Genomic DNA, 17,638 nt, shown 5'->3' on the forward strand with positions numbered 1-17,638 from the left:
CACAGGCACTCGGAGCTTATTTCAGACAGGGGGTTGCATTGTAGAGAGACACCAGAGTGAAGTCCACCCTTTGACAGATAAAGAAAGGGCTGGGAGTGTGGCTTAGTGTTAGAGGGCTTTCCTGAGCAGTGAAGCCCTTGCTTACATCCTGGTGCCACAAAATACAAATAAATAGAAGAGAAAGACATCCAGTGAGCACTGTGGGCTGCAGACTGCTCCTGATCTCGGGGTCTTGCTGCCCTGATGCCAGCCTCGTAGAGAACCCAAACAAGCAGCTGGCCCTGTGTGCACAGGAAGGGCATGGCTGACCCAACATTTAGCCTTGCGTGTATGGGATGAGGTGCTGCACCCAACACTAGCGTCTTACCTGCCATCTGTACTCAATTTCCCTGTACAATGGCGGTAATATTAAACCTCACTTTGTTGTGGAGGCTATATGAGGAGCAGAGATACTTGAACAGCCTCAGGTGTGGCAAGTGCCGTGTAAGGACTTGATATTAGAATTCAATAATCCTAATTGGTTCCTCTTATAGCAATGATCTATTATCAATTAATGAAGACTATGAAACAAATAACATTTATACGTTTAGCTTCAAATAGCAACAATGGTTCTACCTCCTTTCTGGGTGGGAACCCAGCTCACACTAAAACCACATAAATCCCTCGAGGAATGTCTGCTTCCTTTCAGCCCAGCCCAGAACCCGAGGATGCTGGATAACACACAATACCTATCTGCCCCCCCCCCCCCCAATCTCACCCAAACTCTCAGACCAGAACCTAGTCTTCCAATCTTCGGTGTGTTTTTGGCCTTCTACGCTGCCACCTGGTGACCAAAATTGAGAATAGCTCAGCCCACTATTGTCCTTAGAGATGAGCATCGGTGGAGACTACCAGAAAGATTGGAATCCATGTGCAGAAGCCTGCCTCCAAGAACAGGTAGCTCCGTGGAAAAGCTTCCTTTTGCCTGCTGCAAAGGCCCTCAGATGTGTGTCAATTATAACTAAGTAGCAAATTGCCTTGAACTTTGGAAACATCCAAAAACCACTTCAATGCTGTGGATCAGGATCCTAGGAAGGCTCCTGGTGGTATGCTTCCCCCAGAGATCCCATGCTGCTGCAGGCAGATGGTAACAAGATGGCCATCATCTTATCAGGAGGCCTGCCATGATGGTATGTGACATACGTAACTATCTTTCTCAGGAGCCTGGAATCTTGGGGCCATTCCCAGAGAACGTGGCTGTGTGGCCTGTCTCTGACCTGATCACATTTCCCTTAGTTCCCTGGAGCCACTGAGGCTGTCCAGGTTCCAGTGACAGGTGAATCCCAGCCTCACACAAAGACATGCCTGAAAATTTGTAGATCTGATTTAATTCTGTCTCTGCATGTTAAAGAAGCAGTAAGGAACCATGAAGTTGGCCTGGCCTAGCTGCCTTGAGAGGCATGTGTCTTCGGATTTTCAGGTTAGAGTCCATGACTCCTAGGGCACAATGTGCCTTCCAGTTTCTGAGAGACTGACACACTGCCTCAGGAAGTGCAGTATTCAGGCCTCTCTGCTTCAATGTATGTTCCCTCAGAAGTCAAGGAAGCATGGACGCTTGACAGGACAGTTAGTCTTAGGTAGTAATATTGTGTACCCTGTATAGCTTGTAAATGTCATTGAATCCTAGCAACTTCAACTGTACTGATCCTGGCAATTGTCATTATGTTCTGTTTCTGATAAAGGTTTAAAAAGTCTGATTGCTCCCAATAAAATTGCCACAGTTTTGCTGTGAACACCTTCCCCCCAGCAGCCTGATTTAATTCCTCATGGCGTATCAGATGACGTTGGCCTGGTAAGTATGTGCAGGCACTTACAAAGGAGGCTCTGTGGCGAGTGCCAGTGGATGGACAAAGTGAGAGATGGTGCATCTCCCGGAGCCTACAGTGAGCATTTATTTCTAAACACACCAAAAATCTGACGGCTGAGATATCTGGATGCTGGCTGTGCCTCTTCTCTTCTGTGTCGGTTGGAAGGGGAAGGGCTAGCAAGAGGCCAAAACTGTCTCTGGAGATGGAGTCTTTAGTGCAGGTATCAATGAGAAAAATGCCAACATCTCATGTGGTGCTGATTGCATGAGGGGCATCGTTCAGGGCCCTTCAGGTATGGACCTCATTCCATCCCCAGCTACACCTGTGAGGTATTAGTGTTGTTAGGGCCATCTATCCCTTGGTGTTCATGCCACTGGAACTGCAGATACCAATCCCCAGGGTCATCTCCCTTACATGTTATAAAGTGGTGTGTAACCTATAAAATCCTCCCCTTACTTTCTGTCATCCTTGGGTGCCATGTGAAACCTAACACAATGCCATTGTTGTGGCAATAGACTTCACACTGCATCTCTGGCGAGCCCACAGTCAGGATAGGCATAGGTAAGGCTTTGTACAGTTTGTAAGAATCATCCTCAAATGGGGATCCTGAGGGCCATCCATCCTTTCCTTACAGAGAGGCCAGGAAACATACCCAGGGACACACAGCTAGTGAGCAGGGTAGTTGTGGTCCAAGCCAAACACACTTCTGTGTTCAGCTTATGTGAATCTCTTACTCCATTAAAATGTTTACAGTTTGTTTTCTGACTAAATAACTTATTCTAGGGTGAGATTCACATGCAATTGTGAGGTGGCATAGGTACTCCATGTGCCCATATGTCTCCCTAGTGGTGACATCTTGAACATTCCAGTCAGGGTGCTGAACTTGAGGATGTCCACTGCAATATAAAATCAGCTTCAGTTGGTTACAAATATTTAAAAATTAGATTAGACAAAACAGTTGGGATTTTTTTTGTTTCTTCCTGAGAACACAGCTCTATATAAGCATATTGTCATAGGTCTTTGTTACAGGGAGGGGAATCCGAACAGGGAACAGAGTCCAGCCAGGCACAATGCGATACCACCTAGGGAAGGCATGCTAGGACTGAGAGACAGTGGGTTGCTGCTCATGGGGGATTTCTGCCCCATCCCCTATCCCAAGGGCCAAGGGAATTGGGGTTTACCCAACTCTGCAGCCTTCTGCAGGACTTGGGAAGCCAGATGGGCTCTAGGCACCAGCCCCAGTGAGCAGAGAGAAGCATGTGCAGCCCCTGGAAGTGGGCCAGCAGTACTCAGGCTCCCAGAAGGGAGGGCAGGGCAGAGGCAGAAGCTGCCGAGGGAGTCCTATTCATTCAGCCTGGACCCAGCCTGCAACAGTACCTGGTACAAGGCAGTGCTTAGACACCTTAGCCTATAGGAAAGATCAGGAGGTTAGATGACAGCTAGGAGACCTCCAGTTCAGAGGGAGAGGGGAGATGACTGAGGAGTCCAGCAGGAGGCACTAGGAACCTAGGGACCCCAGCATGAAAAAGACTTTTCTCAGTCTCAGGTTCTGCATAACACCATACACATAGGAATGAATGTGAGATTTTTCTCCTGCAACATCCAGTTCCCAAGCAAACACCAACTTGGAGCACATGCCCTACCCTAAAACACAAGTCTCAGTCTCCATAGCTGCTCCACTTTAGGGTTAGTTATAAGCAAGGGAGTGGCCTATACTTGACTGACTGGTTATAAATAGGGGGGGGGGGGGAGTCCTATAGCCCAGTCCACTCCTAAGGTTGTATTGATTTGTTTAAAACAGCCTAAGACTAGGAGTTACAGAGACAACGTGTGGAGCAGACTGAAGGAATGACCATCCAGAGACTGCCCCACCTAGGGATCCATCCCATATACAATCACCAAACCCAGACACTAATGTGGATGCCAACAAGAGCTTGCTGACAGTAGCCTGATATATCTGTCTCCTGAGAGGCCCTGCCAGTGCCTGACAAATACAGAAGTGGATGCTCTCAGCCATCCATTGGACTGAGCATAGGGTCTCCAATGAAGGAGCTAGAGGAAGTACCCAAGGAGCTGAAGGGGTTTGCAGACCTATAGGAGGAACAACAATATGAACTAACCAGTACCCCCCAGAGCTCCCAGGGACTAAACCACCAATCAAAGAGTACACATGGAGGTACTCATGGCTCCAGTCGCGTATGTAGCAGAGGATAGCCTAGTTGGACATCAATGGGAGAAGAGGCCCTTGGTTCTCTGAAGGCTCTGTGCCCAGTGTAGGGGAATGCCAGGGCCAGGAAGCAGGAGTGGATGGGTTGGTGAGCAGGGGGAGGGGTAGATAGGAAGAGGGGGTTTTCGGAGGGGGAAACCAGGAAAGGGGGTAACATTTGAAATGTAAATAAAGAAAATATCCAATAAAGTAAAAAAAAAATTGGAAAGAGAGCTAGAGATAAATATGGAAGAGTTTAGTATAAGGAAAGGAAGTAGGAAAATCTTGTATTCATATTATAATCTCAAAAATAAAAGAAGTAGGGGCTGGTGAGATGGTTCAGCAGGTAAGAGCAACCGACTACTCTTCCGAAGGTCCTGAGTTCAAATCCCAGCAACCACATGGTGGCTTACAACCATCCCCAACGAGATCTGACTCCCTCTTCTGGTGTGTCTGAAGACAGCTACAGTGTACTTACATATAATAAATTAAAAATAAATAAATAAATAAATAATAAAAGAAGTAATAAAAAGTAAGTTTACTTTAAAGTGACACGTAAAATATAATGTGTATGTATTTAAGTACCATTACTTAATATTTTCAATATATCTTACATATTGATGTATTAAGTTAAATATTTCTGTGTACACAAACTCATATTTAAGGTGAAAAGAAATGATATGCACTTTTATACTTTGTCAAAATTTTTTTAAAAAATGCACAATGTGAAAAAAAATTCTAGGACTGAAACTCAAGGGTAGATGGATGATTAGCATATCCCTGGAACAAAAAATAAAAAATAAAAAAATAATTAAAAATAAAAAATAAATTTAAAGAAAAAGGAAACCTAATCAGAAGCACACAAACTCGGGGTAGCATGTTACTTTATTCACCTGTGTACCATGAAGGATTTGGGTGTCAGCTGAATAGAAGGCATTCAGGATGAGTTGTGAGAGTTGTGGACCCTTCTGGACTTTGTGAGTGTTGTGGACCCTGTGGGCTTCTTGGTACCCTGGGGGTCCCTTCATAGGAGCCTTGTGAATCCTTCCTTAGGGACTTTGTGGGACTCTTTACACTGTCATGACTGGTGGCATCTGTCAATGGTGATTAACCCCACCTCCACCTCTCCCCTCCCTGGGATTCCCTGGAAAACAAGTGACTTCTGGGGCTATCCAGGAGTCACAAGACCGGCTCCCAAGGATGCAAAAATACTCTCACCACAAGGCCACCCAGAATGCCCCCTGGTGTCCCCAGACGCAGGACTGCAGACAGAGACAGATCTGCTTTTCTAATTGTGCTATAGAACGTCTTGTTGATGTCTTCACACCACTCCCGCATGTACACTGGACTCTTAAGCACAGATGCCATTTCAGTGGTGTCTCCATCCAACTGTGGGGTCCCAAGTCTCCAATATGAACTTCACTCATAACCAGCTCCAGGACTTCAGGAAGTCTCCTTGCCTCTCTGACCTCAGTTTCCTTTTCAGTGACATGGGACTGGAGTTCTGAGGGCCAGCACAAGTGCCAGCCACCTCATGTACTGCTCTAAGTGACCAATGGTTCACCTTCCCACTCTGCCAAAGGCCGGGTGACATGACCTTTTTCTGCAGATGGAGGAGTAGGTCACCACCCACCTGTGTACACAGGGACAGAGCAAAGGGCATGAAGTTGGCCAGGAGTGGACATTTACCAGGATCACTGGGACTCAATGGTGGACCTTTCCTGGCTAGGGGCGGGGGGAAGTGACACCTAGCATTGGCCTTTGGTCCAAGGCCAGGATGTGGAGAAAGGCTTTTATGCAGAGCTGTTAATGATTAGAGGTTGCTGGGGGCATGGAAAGCTGTAACCACACCTACCTTCCCCTTCTTGCTCAAGTGTCAGGGAAATGGAATACAAGGGACTTGCTTCTGTAGAGCTTGAGCCAGGTTCAATGTCACATGACTGCCCACCATCAATATTCCAACATTGCCACTTTTTAGACCCCCTCTAAGATTGGAAAAAACCTCACCCTCAAAGCCTACCAGCACCCCAAACTCATACCCATCTAACTTGGGTATGACCCCAAGGAGTTTCTCCTCTGGCAAGTAACACTCAGGCAACCAACCTATCAGGCAGTGATCCAAATGACCTGCCCCTTATGCCCTCTCTGGACCCAATGAGGGGCTGGAGGAGGTGGCCCTGGGGCTGTCCCCACCCTGCTTGCCCCTGACTACCCAGTCAGTCACTTCATACTTGCCTCCACCTCAGCTTCTGCAGACATGTCCAGCCTCCAGGAACTGTGCTCTGGTCTGCCCCTACGACCCCTTCCTGAGAACCGGGGTCGCTGGGCTGGGGTGCCACATGCTCCGGTTAGAACTCCGAACCTCAGCCCTGAAGAAGAGCAGGTAACAACTGCTACCCAGTCCTCTGGGGCTCTGGGGCCCTTTGGTACCTTTTAGGTGGCCAAGGTGGCTGGATACCCCTCTTTCTTTCCACATATTAGCTGTCCCTGTCCCTACCAGCTCCCAGCGAAGGGTGAGGGGGTGTGTCAGCATCTATCAGACTGACATTCTTCAGGTGAAGCCACACCTTAAGACTCGGAATTGGGGCTCCCACTTCCAGATGAGGACACTGGGGCTCAAGGTCACCCAAACAGTCTGTGGTGGTGGTGCTGCAGCCACCTCTGGTGAGGAACAGGAAGAGGCAGGGTGTGAAGTGGCCCTAGCTCAGCACCTTCGCATGAACCTTGTCCAGCTCCAAACACTGAGTGACCCTTGTGTCCTCTGCAACAGTTTTTCTTTGCCCCTACCCCAAAACCTCCCGTTGACTGCAGCTGTGTCCATTAAGGACACAGAAGTGCAGGGAAGGATGACAGTTCAGGTAGCCCCTCACCTGGTGGCTCCCTTTGCACAAGGGATTTAGGCCAAAGAGCTTTCCAAGCTGCCAGACTGAAGTAAGTCCCTGAGCCATGAGAGGCTGCTTTTCTGAAAGACACTGAAGTACAAAAGCTAAATAAAATGCCCTACTACCACCCTCACCCACAGACTGCTGTTCTGGGGAACACCACTCCTGGGCTTTTCCAGAGCTGCCCACAGTCAGGGAGCATGTTTCAGAGCTGCTGGGGTAGGACACTGGTGGACAGGAGCCAGGAATGAGAGCAAACAAAGAAATGAACTGAGGGTCCTAGAAAATGGGGTAGCACCGGGCAAGACAGGGCTGGTGCTGGAGAGGAGCCTACGGTAGAAGGACTGGGGTGGTGGTCACCTTGTCTTATCATTTGACCTGTCTCTTCTGCTGAGCTCATGTCTCTGCTGTGGTTAATGTTCTTCCTCCTTGGCACCAGTGCCTTGAGTAGCCACAAGAGCTGGGAAGGCTCTGTTGCTCCAAGGGCCTCTGCTGACACCCCTGTGGCTGGATGATGGTGATTAACCTCCACAGTGTTTTGTGGTAGCAGAAGGGCAGCCAGGAACTGAGAAATCGGGCCCCTTTGGTTTTATTCCTGTACGTCACCCTGTGTTTGAAGAGTACAACAAACATCCTTAAAGGAGAGGTGACTTGCAGATCTGAGGAGTTAGAGTTAGGAAGTGACTTAGTCTTCCCACTATGATGAAGTCCCAAAATTTAGTGAAAGCTTCTCTTTCGTTGACTTGCTTTCCATTTGGGGTGTGTGTGTGTGTGTGTGTGTGTGTGTGTGTGCTTACATGTGCACACATGTATACATATGTGGTTGTGTGTGTTCCTGTGTGTCTATGTGCTTACACACACATATATATGTGTACAAATGTGGTTGCATGTATTCCTGGGTGTTTGTCTGTGTCTCCATTATGTGTTTGCACATGCCCACACATGTGTGGATGTGTGGGTATACATGTGGGGTTGCATGTGTTCACGCAGGCGCGCATGCGTGCTTGTGTGCATGCGTGAGTGTGTGTGTGTGTGTGTGTGTGTGTGTGTGTGTGTGTGTGTGTTCAGGTGTGCGTACTTTCCACACCTTCACACTACTCATTCTTTCACTGTTCAGACAGACTCGGGCTTCAGTCCTTGCTTTTCTTTGGCAGCTCTCCATTTACATGAGGAGCGTCCCCTATTATACTTTAGTCAGTGAACACTCAGCACAGGCCTGGTGAACCTTCACACTGTGCCTCACAAGGGGAGCAGTTCTGCTGTTAGAAGCACTCTCCCCTGTGTGCAGTTTCTCTCAGAGACCTTTTCTCCCAAGTCCTGTCTCATCCACCGCAGCTGAGCCCTTCACAATGGTGGGCCTGGATGCCTGTCACTATCAACACACTATCCTGAGAGGCCTTTAACATGGCGGGTCTGCATGGTGGTCTGCCTACATACCATCCTGAGCTTGTTGGCTGGGGGCTCTCCTGCGGTGGTCTCTGGGGTCCAGCAACACCAGCATGTGCTCACTGAATGCATGAACAAGAACATTTGCTAAGAGGCCAACCCCACATCCTACAAGGCACATAGGAGGACTTCTGGGCAGAGGTGGCTATGGAAGCTTGGACAAGGATTCTATGAGGGAAAGAAGGGCTGTGTGGAGACAATAGAAACAGTACATTGAAAGGCAGAGATGGGCCTTCCAAGGTGGAGGAGACTCCATGCAAGTAGAGCTGGGAGCAGAACTTGGAGCTCCAAATGCAGCATGACTGGAGAAGATCCAGTATGCCAAGGACCCTGCGAGTGTCACAAGATAGGCAGTGGGAGCCGAGCGTGGTGGCACACGCCTTTAATCCCAGCACTCAGGAGGCAGAGGCAGGCAGATTTCTGAGTTCGAGGCCAGCCTGATCTACAAAGTGAGTTCCAGGACAGCCAGAGTTATACAGAGAAACCTTGTCTCAAAAAACAAAAAACGAACAAAAAAAAGATAGGCAGTGGAGGATCTTCAAAGGTTTTTGAGTAGGTGCATGGCTTGGGTGCTTAACATGACTCTTCCGGGTCTGTAGGAGCGTTTTTTGTAGAGATCCCAGGCAGCAGGGAGCATGGCAGAGATCCACAAGTGTGGGAAGGGACAGTTCTGTAATCTGGTGCTCACAGGGTCCGTAGGTCAGCCCAACACCACACAAACTGTGTCAGTTCATTAGTACCTAGGAGTTGGGCTCATTATTACCCCCACTTTCCAGACAGAGCCAGTAAAGGAGGAAGCGGAGCACCCAGGTGCTGCTGGGGAAATCCTCTGTACATACAGCTATGTCTTTAGCAACACAGCATCCTCAAATCCACATCTCACTGCTCAGCCTGGTTCTCATATCGTCTGACACTGGCATCCATTGCCTCTTACAAGGTCCTTCATGTTTATGTGACTTTTCATTTGGAAGATCACAGAACAGTCTCAAGATCTTAACTGAGTTATTTGTGGAAAATGCCTTTCACCTGGTAAGGCCACATGCAGGCTGGTGGATGAGAACGTGGGCATGGTGGGACCATGATGGTGGGGCCATGACAGTGGCTACCGTATCAGCTATGTACACTGCCCAAGTCTGCCCATCCCAGAACACAGCCTCTGTACCACTGGCCAAGCTAGGTGCCTCTCTGGGCTTACAGTGGCTTCTGCTTTCCTTCCCTAAGTCTGCAGCCCCTAGACCAGATGGGGCCAAGAAGAGAGAATGTAAAGTCTACCCTCATTAAAAAAAAAAAAAAAAAAAAAAGGCCAGTGGCTATCAGGGAAGGCTCTTTTGAAGACAAAGCAGATGTTCTCAGAGTGGCTTGACCAGTTTCTGAGTGGAGCAGAGGCAATCCAGGTGGAGAGGGAAGATGGAATACCTGGAGGGCTCCAGGGCCCTTAACCCAGCCACCTCTCACCCTTCTCCTCCCAGCTGGCCCTGAGGAATGCCTTGCGCTATTTCCCACCTGATGTCCAGAAACTGTTGGCCCTGGAGTTTGCCCAGGAGCTAAGACAGTTTGGACACATCTACATGTACCGGTTCTGCCCCAGCATTGAGATGAGGTAAGCTCTCGTGGGTTTGGCTTCAGACAGGGCTGTGCAAAAGTCAGGAGCCTCCAGGAATCTGTGGCTAGGGGGCGGGGGCAGTCTGTCTGAGATGGGGGAACTATGGGGATGGTACAGTGAGGTGACACCTCTGCTCAGAGAAAATAAGTAGTGAGATGTCTCCCTGAGGGGGGGTTGCAGGGGGATGGGGGAGTGTAGGGTCTGATACTGACCTGCTTGGCCAGAAGATGGCGTCCTCATGTCCCCTCTGTATTTTCTGCCACCTTCCATGGAATTGCTGCCCAGAGGTATTTGATGAGTGAATAAAAGAACAAATAACTAAACTTCCCAAAGATTGAGGGCTCTGGAAAGCAGGCCTCAGCTCTCTTTGTAGTCAGCTTCCTCCCAGGTTTGAAGTAGACAGTGACTGGAGTGGGCCGGACTTCCTGCTCTGGGCATGTGGGAAGTCAGGCTGCCTAGCAGCTGGTTAGTCTGGTGCTCCTCACCCATCTTCACCCCCCATCCCCACCCCAGGCCTCCACTTCCACCCCCACACTCCCACTCGTGATTCTAAGGACGTCTTTCAGGTGCCTTGTCAGCTTGGCCAGGGCAGGCTCAGCATCTTAGTGGGACAGTAGGCCTGAGGATTCCCTTGTTATGCCCATTGTGGGGCTTTTCCTTGCAGAGCCTACCCAATTGATCAGTACCCATGCCGGACACGGGCAGCTGCAGCCATCATGCACATGATCATGAACAACTTGGACCCTGCTGTGGCCCAGGTACTGCCCGGGAAACCGGGGCCAGCACAGTCCAGGGAAACATAACCTGAGATCCTGAGTAATGCCATTGGGCCTTTAGTGCAGTCTGCAACTCTGGCAAAATCAAAAGCAGGAAACAAATACAAAATAACAAAAATATATAACAATACAGTTATATTAATACACCTATAACTGTAGCTTTCTAATAACCACCTGAGAATAAAAATATTTAATAATACTTTATCACACTGTATCTTATCATTATTCATGAGATTCTTCTGTCCCTCCCTTTACATGGAATCTTGACATGGAGAACACATTTCACATAGACAGCCATGCTCAGTAGCCCACATGGCTGGTGGCTGCCATGTGTCCCTTCAGGCTTCTCTCCTTGCCCCCATTTCTTTGTTCCTTTGAGTATAGCTGCAAGTAGGGGCCCTGTCCACAGCCCCATCTCAGACAATGCCACATCTTCTTCAGTTTCCACAGGAGCTGGTGACCTACGGAGGCAACGGGCAAGTGTTCAGCAACTGGGCCCAGGTATGGTGGCCAGGCAGGCACTCAGTGGTCCATGGTTCTGCCTGATGCCTAATGCTTCAGCACTGGCAATGACCTGGAGATGCTTCACTTATAAGAAGGAGTAGAGGTGCATTATGGGAGGTACTAGGAGACCCCGGAGATTAAAGAGGATCTAGGCAAACAATGCTATTAGGTGGACCGACAGAACCTGCAAGAATCCCTGGATCTAGGTGTGGGGTGCAGGGCCCATGTGGGTGCCAGTTAACACTTACAGAGCCCTGCATGTGCACTGTCCATCCAGTTCCGGCTGACCATGTCCTACCTGTCGAAGATGACTGAGGAACAGACTCTGGTCATGTACAGTGGACACCCTCTGGGCCTCTTCCCCAGCAGCCCCCGTGCCCCACGGCTGGTCATCACTAACGGGATGGTGAGTCTGAGGCAGCCGGCATGCAGCCTGTCCAGGACCGGGCTTGGGGAAGAGGGTGCTGTTGGTTGAGGAGGTGATCGGGCAACAGCACCCCACTCACTCTCTGTCCCTTCCTCTTTTCCAGGTCATTCCCAACTACTCCTCCAGGACAGAGTATGAGAAGCTGTTTGCCTTGGGGGTGACCATGTAAGTCGCTGTGTCAGCTCTCTGCCCTTAGATACATTTCGTGTTGGGACAACAGGGCTGTGTTAAGCCTGATTTCAGAGAAGATTTACAACTACCATAGTACAGCAGAATCTTTTCATTCTCACATAGCTGCACCCTAGGAGTTTTGTGGGAATGCTTGCTGTTATTTATAGCCAAAGAAACATACAATTTTGAAGTCCATTGTTTCAAAAGATTTTATTATGAGTAACCCCAGACATACAGAAAATTGGCTCACAAATACAAATGTCACACAGCTGGTTTAAGAGAGACATGTAGACACTTGCCCAGTCCCAGACTCTATGCATATCAGAGAGTTTCTATACGGTTAGAATAAGGTGGTTTTTATTAAGGAAAAATAAAAATCAAAAATAAATTTCAGGGAATACCACCAAAATCCTATGGTAAAAATACAAGTGCTGAAGCCAGGCAGGTGGCACATGCCATCCATCCCAACACTTGGGTGGCAGAGGTGAGTAGATCTCTGAGTTCAAGGCCAGCCAGATTAACAATAATAGCAAGCTCTGGGATAGCCAGAGCTACATAATAGAGAGACCCTGTGTCAAAACAAAGAGTACAACTCGCTTTAGCATGTCTGTCTATCTGCCTGTTGACCCATCCATCCATTCAGCCTATCGTTGGATAAACCTCAAAGTCCACTACAAAAATTGCTGGCTGAGATTTGATCTTTGTTTGTTTGTTTGTTTGTCCTTTTAAAGTGATATCTGCATGCATAGTCAGTCAATTGCTGATTAAATGTTTGAAACCAAATTCCACACTGACCGGATGAAGGCATTCTCTTGCTGTCGTTCCCTGAACAGCACAATGTGGTTACTGTAACCACCTACAAAGTACTTACATGACATGAATTACTCAGGTTCTGTGCAGATGTGGGCTATGTGACGTGCAGGACTTGAGTGTCAGAGGATTTGGGTGTCTGCTGAAGGGGGTCTTGGAACCTAGCGCTCTAGAGGATTCCTTAGTGAGACACACTCATTGTCCATGGGCTCTGACAAACTGTAAAGCTGTGTAACTTGCCCCATCAGGTACAGACCCTGTAACTAACCTGAAGAGCTATGTGGGCCCTGCCCAGGGTGTGAAAGCTTTCCATGTGCTGTAAAGCTAACCCAGACTCTGCATCTAAAGGTTTCATCAAATGTCATAGAAGGAGCTACACTGACTATGGGAAGCCTTATTCAGGAGACCCCAGGGGACATGTCTCCTGTGTCCTTCCAAACACCCTCATACCCATGGACTCTAGGTCAGGGGTTGAGACCATCATGGAAGCCTCTGCACTTTGCCTATTCCCCTGACAACACAGCCTGGGAATCTGTGGAGCGCTAGCCTGGCAAGTCACTCTGTCCTATGGCATTCAGCAGCACTGTGATGGTCCCTCTGGCAAGGCTTCCCGTCTTTAGCATGGCACAAAGGGTGTTCTGCTTAATCTTCTGGGGGAAAATCACATAAAAAGGAATCTGCAGAATGAAGAGCCAGTGACATAGCCTCCAGGTGACAGTCCATAGTGTAACCAGAGTACAGCCCCATCACCACCACCACTATGTGCCCTGAATTTATCAGTCATCTGAAACAGACCCCTATAGTAGAAGAAAAACAGGGTCTCATAAAAACCAGTCGCTGTAACCAGCCTCTGTGAGTCTCACTGATGTTGTTATTGGATGTGTGAACTCTATCTGCTCCAGTGGAAGCAGCCCTGAGGTTAGAAGGCTGAGGGCATACATCCTGCTCCACTACTCCCTCACCATGACTTCAGGCTTGTCTCACTTCTGATTCATAGGCGTGGACTAAAGGTCAGACATGGCAGAGCTTCAGATGTCAGATCTGGTCTGGCTGTGGCACTGAGGATTTGCCACAGGGAGGTATGGGGACACTGACTGCAGAAGGGTAAAAATTAGGCTTGGTGGCACACACCTATCATCTCAGCCTTGGGAGACTGGGGCAGGAGGATCCTAAGGCCTGGCTGGGATACAGTGTGAGTTCAAAACTAGCCTGGGCAACTGTTAAAAAAAAAGTCTTAAAGAAAAACAAAACAAAATAAACAGAGGTAGAGCTCGTGCCTAGTATGCACACGGCTCTGGGCTCCATCCTCAGTACAGAGGAAAGGTAGGAGCTGTAGCAGAGGTGGGACACGGTCTGCTGTGAAAAGGAACTGAGAAGACCTCAGGACCAAAGCCTTCCTGCCTTCAGGATGGCAAGTCTAGTCATGCAGGGAACATCCTGCATGGGAAGATGGGGGAACAGGCTCAGGCTGTTTGTTGAGGTGATCAGCACATTGGGCTGGAGGGCAAGATGCCCCTAAAGGGCCCCCCCCAAGGCTCCTGCTTCAGTTGCAGAAAGCTTTTAGTCCTGCAACTTTATGCTGCAAGTTGCCTTGGGAGCATTATGTGGCGTTCTAGCTGAGCACCACAGACCAGAGTCTACGTACATGCCTGGGTCTGTGTCCTGTGCAACCTTAAGACCTAGACCTCATCTAGACAGAGGGGACACTCATAGGTCCTGTCACATAGGCATGTGTGAGAATTAGCCAATAACAGAGGCATGATCTCCAGGACAGGGGTATGTACCCAATGTCTCTCCGTTCCATAGCTCCACAGAGAGTTGACCCCCTCAGGGCCTATAGTGGGTTTCACCATCTCTAGAATTCTTTTATGCTAACATTGACCTCCTATGTCTGTGATACTCATGTAGTCCTTCAACATAAGGAGCATGACCTCCTTTTTGTTTGCTTGTCTTTTTGAGACAGCGTCTCGCTAGAAGCAAGAATTTGTGATCCTTCTGCCTCTGCCTTCTAAGTGCTGAGACAGTATGTACCATGCCTGCATGTCTCCATTTTTAGAAGAGAAAAATGAAGGTTCTGAGTTGCCAGGTATATTGCATGGTTGTGTGGTAGACTTGATATTTATTCACAGGTCTGTGACAACACACCCTCCACCCAGAAGAAAGAAGAGGCTGGGAATGCCTCTGAGAGGCAAGACCTTAATAGAAGAGACAATGAACTTTGCGTTGAAAAGCAAGCAGCAGAGAGCCCTAGAAAGTCTCCTACTTTTTGGCAAAGAGGTAGATTAAGCTAGCAGAAAATGCTACTGACCTCATTACACTGCTCAAAACAATGTTTGCTGATTACCAAGCAGTAGTAATGGCCACACTCAGGCAATGCTGGTGACATCACTGAAAGTTGGAGTCATCTAGTAATACTAGAAATATCAGGGGCTGGAGAGATGGCTCAGCAGTTAAGAACACTGACTGCTCTACCAGAGGTTCTGAGTTTGATTCCCAGCAACCACATAGTGGCTCACTACCATGTGTAATGGGATCCGGTGTCCTCTTCTGGTGTGTCTGAAGAGAATAACAGTGTTCTCACATATATTATAGATAGATAGATAGATAGATAGATAGTAGGTAGATAGATAGATAGACAGACAGACAGATGATAGGAAGAGAGGAAGAGAGGTAGAGAGGTAGATAGGAAGATAGGAAGATAGGCAGAGAGGTAGATAGGAAGATAGGTAGATAAACTAGAAATATCTGTGTCTGATGACCTCACAGCCTTCCTGCCTACTTTCTTCCCTGAATACACAGCCCACAGGTGAAGGGAGGCAACGGGAGGTCACACGGCTGCAACTATTTATTCATTCATGTGGAAAATCAGAGCTGACAGGCTTCCTGGAAAGGTGCAGAGTACCTTGGCTTTGAAGGCCATCTGCTGGGAAGTCATAACCAATAATGCCTATGCTGATATGAAAAGGACCCAAGGGCAATGTGTGGGAGACAAGCTATAGAAGCAACACCTTCAAAATGAAGCCCCACCCTCAAATAGAAATCCTGCAGAGATCTTTCAGCATGCTAGCTGTGGACCTGGCGTGTGCAGAATGAGGATGCTCACAGCCGTGTGTTTGCTGCTACCACCTTGCCATGTGTACAGTGCCACCCCAGGGTTCAGCTCCAGTATGACAATGCCTCACAGTTAAGCCTACCAGATGTCACTTAAATGGAATCCTGCAGAACACACTCTCCCATGGCCCACGCCTTCACTGGGTTGTATGTGGCAGAGACACATCGTCTCCTTTGCATATCACCCGTGCTTACATCAATCACAGTTTGTTTCTCTCTTCCATACATGTGTGGGCATTTCAATGGCTTCAGATATTGGTCACTGCTGATAAAGTTTTTGTGAACACCATTGTGAGTGGCTGAGTATACACTGACATGTAGCGTGGGCATGCTGGGTCACGTTCAGTCTTGCTCTGCCTACCCCAATCATCCCCATGCTGGCTTTTAGAAATTAATTGTATGACCAATTTTAGCAGAATAAGATCTGTTTGTAAAACGTCTGTGAGGCTCTAGTGTATCATATTCTCTTATGTTTTTGTTTTTACTTGACTTTAAGTTTTAAAAATATTTTGGTTAGAGTACAGAAAAATAGGTTTCACCATGATGCTTTTATGCATGTATGTCATTTTAGTTATTTTTAAAGTTCTGTTTTTATTTTAGGAGTGTTTTACCTGTATGTATATCTGTGCACCACATATAGGCAGGGCCCATGGAGGCAAGAAGAGGGTGTTCAGTCCCCTGGAACTGGAACTATGGACAACTGGGAACTGCTATGTGGATGCTGGGAACTGAACCTGGGTTCTCTGCAAGAACAGCCAATGTTTCTAACCACTGAGCTGTCTTTCCAGCCCCCATTATAGTTAGCTGTTGTTCATCCTCCCCACTGTCCCCAGATGCCAGTCTCTCCTTGCTAGTCCCCTTTTTCTCTAAGTAGCCCCCCTTCTGCTTTCATGGGACATATATTCTTGTTTCTCCCCTATAGATCTCCTCCTCCCTTCTCATAGTCCCCTTTCTACTTTCAACACACACACATCTATATTTCACAAAGGGGTAATAATATGTTACATTTGTTTTTCTGACTCCAACTCTGGGTTATTCTGGTTAACATGATAATGTCCATTTCTGTCCGCTTATTATAGCAAAGGAAAATGTAGGGGCACCTTTAGAGCAGTCCAAGGTTTACTCTAAAGCTCCTAAGCCCTGGCCTCTTCTTCTCTGCTCAGGTATGGCCAGATGACAGCGGGCAGCTACTGCTACATTGGTCCCCAGGGAATCGTCCATGGCACAGTGGTGAGAAACAGGCACATGTGATGAGTGGTAGGTCCCGGCAGGTGGATATGCTGGGGATGGACAGTTAGCACCCTGCCTCCCCTGCCTATAGCTCACTGTGCTGAATGCTGGTCGTCGGTACCTGGGCATCGAGAACTTGGCAGGGAAGGTCTTTGTCACCTCTGGGCTTGGCGGGATGAGTGGGGCTCAAGCCAAGGCAGCAGCCATCGTTGGATGCATTGGGGTGATTGCGGAGGTAAGCTGGGGAGCTTCTGCCTGGCCCTCCAAATCTCCCTGGTTCCTTCCTTCCTTCCTTCCTTCCTACCTACCTTCCTTCCTCTGCTTGCTTTCCTTCTTCTCCCCTTCTTTTATCCTCTCCTTCCCCACCCCTACACCTTTCCACTCTTCCCACATCTCTTCTCATTCCTCCCTTTCTTGTTTTCTTTCACCAACCCCCTCACCTCCTCCACAAAGCCTTGCCCTGCCTCACTGGATGGATCCCTATGGCTATACATGGGTCCTGCTTGCACCGTGCCCACTACCCTCCATGTTCTATTCCAGTCCATGAAGCTGTAATGTTGTATTTACAGCCATTGCTTCCTGTGTCCGTTCAGATACAAAACCCAGACAAGAGAGGATAAATGTT

General features: G+C 48.3%; 1 protein-coding gene across 4 annotated transcripts in view; it reads left to right on the forward strand.

Moving 5' to 3' along the window:
• Positions 1-6,230: 6,230 nt before the first annotated feature.
• The window catches only part of Uroc1 (urocanase domain containing 1), a 31,313-nt gene continuing 19,905 nt past the window's right edge, over positions 6,231-17,638 (forward strand). For 2 of the 4 annotated variants that reach the window (NM_001347329.1, NM_144940.2), the window contains exons 1-8: positions 6,281-6,436; positions 9,851-9,981; positions 10,649-10,742; positions 11,202-11,261; positions 11,542-11,670; positions 11,795-11,856; positions 16,947-17,013; positions 17,105-17,248. In NM_001347329.1, coding sequence (NP_001334258.1) covers positions 6,311-6,436; positions 9,851-9,981; positions 10,649-10,742; positions 11,202-11,261; positions 11,542-11,670; positions 11,795-11,856; positions 16,947-17,013; positions 17,105-17,248 — 813 coding nt within the window. In that variant the 5' untranslated portion in view covers positions 6,281-6,310. Of the gene's footprint in view, positions 6,437-9,850; positions 9,982-10,648; positions 10,743-11,201; positions 11,262-11,541; positions 11,671-11,794; positions 11,857-16,946; positions 17,014-17,104; positions 17,249-17,638 lie in introns of those variants that run through there. The other 2 variants (XM_006506093.4, XM_006506092.2) reach the window with 2 other exon arrangements.

The sequence above is a fragment of the Mus musculus genome, chromosome 6 (assembly GCF_000001635.26).
Source record: "Mus musculus strain C57BL/6J chromosome 6, GRCm38.p6 C57BL/6J".
NCBI classification, from domain to species: Eukaryota; Metazoa; Chordata; class Mammalia; order Rodentia; family Muridae; genus Mus; species Mus musculus.